Source organism: Carlito syrichta, unplaced genomic scaffold, assembly GCF_000164805.1.
Source record: "Carlito syrichta isolate Samal-C Ts95f unplaced genomic scaffold, Tarsius_syrichta-2.0.1 Scaffold306997, whole genome shotgun sequence".
Taxonomy (NCBI): domain Eukaryota; kingdom Metazoa; phylum Chordata; class Mammalia; order Primates; family Tarsiidae; genus Carlito; species Carlito syrichta.
In genome coordinates, this window is record NW_007251093.1 from 516,753 (window position 1) to 525,695 (window position 8,943).

The window sequence follows — 8,943 nt, forward strand, 5'->3', positions numbered from 1 at the left end:
GTTGGGCCCCGGCGATCCTTCCGCCTCAGCCTTCCGAGTAGCTGGAACTACAGGCGTGTGCTACCACGCCCAGCTAATTTTTTGATTTATTGTAGAGATGAGGTCTCGCCAAGTTGCCCAGGTGGGTCTCGAACCTGTGGGCTCAGGCAATCCACTCACCTCGGCCTCCCAAAGCGCGGGATTACAGGCTGAGCAACTGAGCCCGGCCCATGGGACATTCTTATACTAAAAATATTATTTGTGGTTTATCTAAAGTTTAATTTCAACTGTAAACCCTGTATTTGTATTTGCTATATCTGACAGCCCTACTTGGAAGGCATCCACTTCCACCAGTGTCCTCACCTCCTCTCCCCCAATCTGTGGGCTTCCTTCAGCTCTAGCAAGCCCCCAACCTTCTCTTAATCACCTCCTCTGTTCCTGGCAGACCTGTCTGTCGCACATAAATCCTGCCTTCCCACTCCATGGCTCAGCAGCAGGAGAGGAAGCTTAGTGTCTGAAGATGGACAAAGGGAGGAGGGACTTTGGGCTTGGGGTGGCTTGCCACCCGCTTGTCACCTTGCTTTTGTTCTCTCCAGTTTCCCCTCTCCACATTTAATGAAACGGTATCCACAGCACTCGTATAACTTGCACAGGTTGGGTCAAGAATCCCTTGCCAAGAGTCGTCGATGGGTTTTGGATGAGTCATAACTTTTGAACCTTATGGCCTCCCTCACCTCAAGTCACATTACAAAGCCCTCATGGCATAGGATTGGGACTGGAGTGGTCAGGCAGGGATTGTCTCACCAGCTCCAGAGTTCCCCCGTGGCCCCTCCCGCCTTGATTTACCTTTTCTTCCTTGTAACTGCTGGGTAGCGGCCCCTAGCCACCTCTCTGCAGGGCCGCATGAGCTTAATTCATTGAAAAACTTTGAGATCATTTTTAAGTTAATAAACATTACTTTTTAGAGCAGTTTTGGATCCACAGCAAAATTACATGGAAAACACAGAAAATTCCCATAAATCCCCTCACACATTCACACACACACACATACACACACACACACACACACACACACACACACACACAAAACTTTCCCCACTATCAACATCCTGCACCAGAGTGGTGCATTTGTTACAACTAATGAATCTACACGGACACATCCTTAAAGTCCATAGTTTACCTGAAGGTTGACTTTTGGTGTTGGACATTCCACATTTGCTAAACGTAGAATGACATGCATCTGCCGCTGGAGTATCATATGTATTAGTACGTAGTTTCACGGCCCTAAAAACCCTCTGTGCTTCATTTATTCATCTCTGTTTCCCCCCAGCTCCTAGCAACCATCTTTTTGCTGTCACCATAATTTTGCCTTTTCCAGAATGTCATATAATTGGAACCATAAGGTATGTAGTCTTTTCAGATTGACTTCTTTCACTGAATGATAAGCATTTAAGTTTCTTCCATGTCTTTTTATGGCTTGATATCTCATTTCTTTTCAGCACTGAATTACATTCCATTGCCAGAATGTATCATAGTTTATTTATCCATTCCCCCACTGAAGGCCATCTTGATTGCTTCCAGGTTTTGGCAATCATCAATAAACCTTCTCTAAATGAACATGTGCATGTTTTTGTATGGACATAACATTTAAAATCTTATGGGTAAATACCAATGAGTGCAATTACTGGACTGTATGATACGAGCAAGTTTAGTTTTGTAAAAACCTGCCAAACTGTCTTCCCAAGTGGCAGTACCATTTTACCTTCCCACAGTAACAAGTGAGAGTTTCTGTTGTTCCACATTCGTGTCAGCACTTGGAGTTGGTGTTCTGGATTTTGGCCATTCTAATAGGTGTGTAGTGGTCTCTCATTGTCTGCAGTTCCCTAATGACATATGATGTTGCACATCTTTTCACATGCTCACTTGCCATCTGAATATCTTCTCTGGTGATGTGTCTGTTCCGTTTTTTTCCTTCCCATTTTAAAAATTGGGCTGTTAATTTTGTTATTATTTAGTTTTAAGAGTTCTTTGTATATTTTAGATAATGGTCTTTTATCAGATGTGACATTTGCACATATTTTCTTCCAGTATTATCTTCTCATTCTTTTGCCATTGTCCTTCAGAAAAAAGTTTTAAATTTTTATGAAGTCTAGCTTATCAATGATTTCCCTCATAGATCATGTGTTTGGTGTTATGTCTAAAAAGTTATAATCATATGTGAGGTCATCTAAGTTTTCTCCTGTGTTACCTACTAGGAGTTATATAGTTTTACATTTAGGCTTATGAATAATTTTGAGTTACTTTTTATGAAGGGCCATAAGCTCTGTGTCTAGATTCATTTTTTTTTGCATGTGGATGTCCAGTTGTTGCAGCACAATTCTGGGCTTTCTGTCTGTTCTGTTGATCTATGTGTCGGTTCTTTCATCAACACCACACTGTCTTCATGACTATAACTTAATACTAGGTCTTGCAGTCAGGTGGTATCAGGCTTCTGATTTTGTTCTTCTTCAATATGAGTTGGCTATTCTGGGTTTTTTTGTTTGTTTGTTTCTCTATATAAACTTTAGAACTATTTTAACAATACCTACAAATAACTTGCAGGAATTTTGATTGGGATTGTTTTGAATCTATAGACCAAGTTGGCAGAATCCAAATAAATAGATTATTCTCCATTTATTGAGTTCTTTGCAATCTTTCATCAGTTTTGTTATTTTTCTCATATAAATATTATACACATTTTGTAAGATTTATACCTAAGTATTTTATTTTGGGCAGAGCTAATGTAAATGATAATGTATTTTTAATTTCAAGTTCCAATTGTTCTTTGCTGGCCCATAAGAAAGCAATTGACTTTTGGATACTAACCTTATATTGTGAAATCTTGCTATAATTGCTTTGTAGATCTAGGACAGTTTTTTTTTGTTTTTTTTGTTTTTTTTTGGTCAATTGTTTTAGATTTTCTATAGACAGTTATTTGTGAACAAAAACAGTTTTATTTCTTTTTTTCCAATCTGTATACCTTTAATTTCCCTTTTTTGGTCTCATTGCATTAACTAGGACCTCGGTATGATATTGAAAAGCAGTGGTGAGAGAGGACATCCTTACCTTGTTCCTGATCTTAGCAGGAAAGCTTCAAGCTTAATGTAGGAAAGCTTGATAATATTGAGTGTTTCTGTTTATGAGCATGGAATATCCTCCATTTATTTAGTTCTTTGATATCATTCATCAGAGTTTTATTGTTTTCCTCATTTAGATCTTGCACCTATTTTGTTAGATTTACACCTAGGTATTTCACTTTTGGGAATGCAAATCCTACATGAAGTAGGCTGTTAGCTGTAGGTTTTTTGGTAGTTGTTCTCTATCAAGTTAAGGAATTTCCCCTCTATTCCTAGTTATGAGAGTTTTTATTATGAATGACTGTTGGATTTTGTCAAATGCTTTTTCTGCATCTATTGATATAATCGTGTGATTTTTCTTCTTTAGCCTGTTGATGTGATGGATTACATTAGCAGATTTTTTTTTTTTGTCAGAGTCTCATTCTGTCTCCCAGGCTGGAGTGCAGTGGCACACTCACAGTCACTGCAGCCTCAACCTGCTGGGCTCAGGTGATCCTTATGCGTCAGCCTTCCAAGTAGCTGGAACTACAGGCATGTACCACCATGCCCAGCTAATTTTTAAAAAATGATTTATTGTACAGACAAGGTCTCACCATGTTACTCAGGCTGATCTCAAACCCCTGAGCTCAGGCAATCCTCTTGCCTCTGCCTCCCAAAGTACTGGGATTACAGGCGTGAGCCACTGTGCCCGGCTTCATTAGCTGATTTTTGAATGTTGAACCAGTCTTGCATACCTGGGATAAACCCCACTTGGTTGTGGTGTGTAATTCTTTTTATAAATTGTTGGATTCAATTTGTTGATATTTTGTTGAGGATTTTTGCATCTATATTTATGAGAGATATTGGTCTGTATTTTTCTTGTAATGATTCATCTGGTTTTGGTATTAGAGTGATACTGATGAATGAATTGGGAAGGATTCCCATGGCTTCTATCTTCTGGAAAAGACTATAGAGAAGTGGTATAATTTCTTCCTTAAAAGTTTAGTAGGATTCACCAAGGAACACATCTGGGCTGTGTGCTTAATTCTTGATAAATGAATGCTGTGACTGTGGTTTTATATGGAAATTTTATTACGCCTTGGGACCTATTAGAGTAAAGCTATAGCCTTGTACATAGAAGAGTGGCTTCACCTGCTGGGGGAAGTCATTCTCCATGTAAAGTGGATAGTTTTAACTCTCTGTTGAGATCAAAGATCATATTTCTCTGGGCGCTTCCTTCAATATCTCTTAGGCACCCACCAGAGTGAGCCTGAGAACCTAGTCTGCATCATGTGATCTCCTTTCTGACCCTATGGCACATTTAATTGAACTAGAGATGAACAAATGACATAAATTGGACCAATCAGATTCTTTCTTCAGGGATTTGGGATTTAGGACTAAAGGGCAGCTACCCAGTTTCCGCATAAAGTTGGAATTGAAGTTCTCTAGACATAGGAGCTAAGGACTAATAGTGTTGGAGTTGTTACAAGGTGTAAAAGTCCTGTCTGCTGGGAGAGGATGATGTGCAAGACTGGGAACAAGTGGAGACAGAGTAGGGCTGAGGGACTGTGGGATGGAGACCCTCAAAAGACTCTAGCTGGGGTCCAGGTGTATTAGGGACCAGGTACCCCAGATCTAAGGATGAGGTGGGCGGCATGCTCTTGGAGTTGGTTCCTGGAAAGAGTTGAAATGGCTTAGTCCATTCTCCAGGGAACACAGGCAGTGGGGACAGCAACCAGACAGGAAAAGACACTGTGTGTTTATCTTTTGCTATTTTTGTGAAACAAATGGACAGACATCAGCAAAGCAGGGAATGGTCTTGGGAGAGAGAGAGTCTGGGATACTCCATGTGGGGGTATCTCTGCCCTCTTTCTTGGAAGACCAGGCGTTGGCCTGTGTTGGGTTGGGGGCGTGTGGAACATGACGGTGGAACCGGAAGCAAGTCTCAAGTCAGGGTTGGAGCAACTGAGGATTTGCAACATGGATAACTGGGAGTGGGTTAGGACTGGCTCTAGCCTGCCCCTGCCTGCTCCACCACCCACCCAACACTTAGCCTCCACACCCTGTGCCTTCTGATGGTTGGAAGAAGGCATGGACCTAGTCCCTCAGCCACCAGAAAAAAATCAGGAATAGAATCCTTAGCTCTGAAGACACAAAAAGGCAGGAGACCTTGTTTAAATAAAATTTAATGAGATGTAAACCAAAGAGTTTTGTGTACAGAAGCATTTTGGTTAACTTAGAGCCATCATCTCATTAACAACTCTGGGGTGTGTGTGTGTGTGTGTGTGTGTGTGTGTGTGTGTGTGTGTGTGTCCTCCTTGTGGATGTGTCTGTGTGTGAACCCATCCAGGAATGTTTGTCTCATTAACAACTCTGGTGTGTGTGTGTGTGTGTGTGTGTGTGTGTGTGTGTGTGTGTGTGTCCGCCTTGTGGATGTGTCTGTGTGTGAACCCATCCAGGAATGTTTGGTCTTCATGGCCCCTCCCTGTGTACCTGTGCCTTCTGACAAGCCACAGTCTTGTCTTTATTCCCATGATTCACTCTTCTTGAAGAATTCCGATCGCCTTCGTCATCTTCCCTTTGCCAATCTCCCCAGAGCAACAGGGCCTTAAGTGTGAGTGAGGATGGGTGGTGGGTCCTGAGGTATCCTAGGCCGCAGCTGCCCCTTCGGGACAAGGCCTCAGCTTTCCGAGTCCAGGGGGTAGGACCAACTGGTTCTGGGACAGCCCCAGAAACGCAGGACTACAAACGCCCCGACCCCCAGCAGCAAGAGGGCGCCCAGGGCCCCAAAGAGGATTCCGAAGAACGCGCCAAGCTTCAGACTCAGGTGCTCACAGCGCTCGCCCCAGGGCGCGTAGATGGAGAAGGGCACACAGCTGCGGACCGAGAAAGAAGGCGGTCAAGGCGGGGAGGCGGGGACTCAGCCTGCCCGCCTCTCCTCTTCTGTTGGAGCCAGAGGAGGTCCTTAAGGACAAGCCCACCCACCCGCAGGAAGAGAGGCCAAGTCAGACCCGAGGCCTGGCCGAGGCGAGGGCACCGGGCCAAGGAGACCCGCGATGGGGATCGACCACAGGTGGTGAGCGCATGCGCAAACCCCGCCCCCGGTCCTGAGCCCCGCCCCGAGCGAGAGCTGGACCCCGCCCTCGGCTCCACGCGGCCCCTCCTTTGACCCGGTCTGGAACCGCAGTTGGGGCGAGGACTGATGGACGGTACTGAGGTGACCAGAGGCCTGGATGTCGCTGCAGACTTACTGCACTCCCCTCGGACTACTGCTAATGAACGGAGGAGCAAAAGGCGCCTCCCCAGACCGCGCTATCTTAGGAGGGGCAGGCCTGGCCCTAGACACAAGCAGTGGTTTCCTTTCTCACAAGGAGACAGTCGGGTGTCCACCTAGGAAGCCAAATCAGGTGGAAGAGGCTGACTCTGGAAGCCATACCTTGCTGCTTAACGTATTGGGTACCTTGGGGGCAGGTTCCTTGTCTCATCGAAGCTGCGGTTTTCTCATCTTCTAAACGGCCCTAATACTCACTTGTGGTTCCTTTGAGTTTCAGAGACAATAAAGCATCTGTGTTCTACACACAAGAGTAGACACTCTCAACTCTTCTTTTCCATTGTCCCTTTTCCTCTGGTCCCTGATCTCTCTCATTAGCCGTCCTGTTTCCTGGACCCCTTGTCCAGCTTGGATTCCCCCCAGCACTGTCTTCTACTTCCCGCCCCCTTCCCTACGCACCTGCAGTGGGGCCCATCAGGCAGGTGCTGGCACTGGCCACCATGGTCGCAGTAGCCCTCACTGCATGGGGACACGCAGGTGAAGCCACTCCGGGGGTTGTAGTCCAGGCGGTAGCCCTGGTAGCCGCTGCATTTGAAGTAATTCTGCAATGTGCTCACATTCACTGTCAGGGAAGACACAGATTAACATGGAAAGCAACTGATCAACACTCAGGTAATACCATTTCAATCAAGAATTCCATCTTTAGGTTGAATTCATACACAAATATGTATGTCCATGGAAATTCAGATCAGCGCGGTTGATGACAATAGCAGCAATGCTTAACAAGAGGATCTTGCTAGATTAGTTACTGTATATCCTTTCCAAGGAAACGAGTTTTCTGTGGACAATATTTTAGTAAAGAGCATATGTTTTGAAGTTAATCAGACCTGAGTTGAAACTCAAATTCTACTATTAACTAGTTGTATGATTTAGGGAAAATTTCTTAACTCCTTCAGCCTCAGTTTCCTAACAATAGCACCTTGCTGTGAGATTTAAATGAGATAATGTATGCAGAGTACTCAGTACAGTGTCTGACACACAGTAAGCACTCAATAAATGGTAACTATTATTGTCATATTATTTATTTTTATTTTTATTTTTGAGTTGGAGTCTCACTCTGTTGCCCACACTGGAGTGCAGTGGCACACTCACGGCCACCCCAGCATCGACATGCTGGGCTCTGGCGATCCTTCCACCTCAGCTTTCCAAGTAACTGGAACTACAGGTGTGTGCTACCACGCCCTGCTAATTTTTTATTTATTGTAGAGATGAGGTTTCACCAAGTTGCCTGGGCTCGAACCTGTGGGCTCAGGCAATCCACCTGCCTCAGTCTCCCAAATTGCTGGAATTACAGGCTGAGCCGCCAAGCCCGGCCTATCATATTATATCTAAAAGATATTATAAGACGATATTCAAACATATCATTATAAAATTAGTCAAATGGGAATATGTACACAATATATGATGTAATATGTTCATAACTGCTTAATAAGGAGGTTGCTAAACTTAGGTCTGATTTGATTCCTTAGTAAAAAATTGAGCTGGGCATGGTGGCTTACGCCTGTAATCCCAGCACTTTGAATGGTGGAGGCAAGAGGATAGCCTGAGCAACTTGGCGAGACATTGTCTCTACAATAAGTCAATAAATTAGCTGGGCATGGTGGTGCATGCCTATGGTTCTAGCTACTTGGAAGACTGAAGCGGAAGGATCACCTGAGCCCAGCAGGTCAAGGCTGTGGTGGCCATGAGCATGCCACTGCACTCCAGCCTAGGGGGCAGTGAAATTCTGACTTAAAAAATCGATATATGTGCCAGTTCTTAGGCATAAAAGGTTCAGAAGACTATGTATAAAATATTGTTGTTTCTGGAGATTGGGGTTACAGATATTTTTTCCTCTTCTTTTTGCTAATTGTGTTTCCTAAAGTCTCTATAACATATGATACTTGTATAACAAAAATTGTGGGCTACTGTGCAAAAGAGAACAGTGATGGGGGTTGGCCACAGGTAGGCATGCGCTGGGGGTCTTTGCTCCCTACTGTCTCCCATTCCCCCAGCCTGACTCCCCAACATACAGCCATTCTGAGGGATTTTACCCTGCTGCCACAGGAGGGAGGAGGCTTAACCTGGATTCTAGGAGAAGTTTCTCCTTGGCCTGGATCCAAATAAAACAGAAATTTCCTTTCTTTCTTTTTTTTTTGAAGTCTTACTTCATCACCCAGGCTGGAGTGCAGTGGTATGCAGGCTCACGGGTACCCCAGCGTCGACCTGCCGGGCTCCGGTGATCCTTCCGCTCCAGCCTTCCAAGTAACCAGAACTATAGGCGTGCACTACTACGCCCAGCTAATTTGTTATTTATTGTAGAGATGAGATCTCACCAAGTTGCCCGGGCTGATCTCGAGCCCTCAGGCTCAGGCAATCCACTCACCTTGGCCTTCTAAAGTGCTGGGATTAAAGGCTGAGCCACTGAGCCTGGCCGTTCACTCCTGCTCTTGAATCAAAAAAGCTAATGGGTAAATGTTTACATTTTCAGCCGGCTAGGTGGCTCAGCCTGTAATCCCGCGCTTTGGGAGGCTGAGGTGAGTGGATTGCCTGAGCCCG

The 8,943-nt window shown here is 44.6% G+C and overlaps 1 protein-coding gene across 1 annotated transcript in view; it reads right to left on the reverse strand.

Moving 5' to 3' along the window:
* Positions 1-5,754: 5,754 nt before the first annotated feature.
* LOC103266054 (mucin-4) overlaps positions 5,755-8,943 on the reverse strand; it is a 9,573-nt gene continuing 6,384 nt past the window's right edge. The window contains exons 7-8 of the mRNA XM_008063699.1: positions 6,805-6,967; positions 5,755-5,950 (exon numbers count right to left, since the gene is read on the reverse strand). Coding sequence (XP_008061890.1) covers positions 5,755-5,950; positions 6,805-6,967 — 359 coding nt within the window. The remainder of the gene's footprint in view (positions 5,951-6,804; positions 6,968-8,943) is intronic.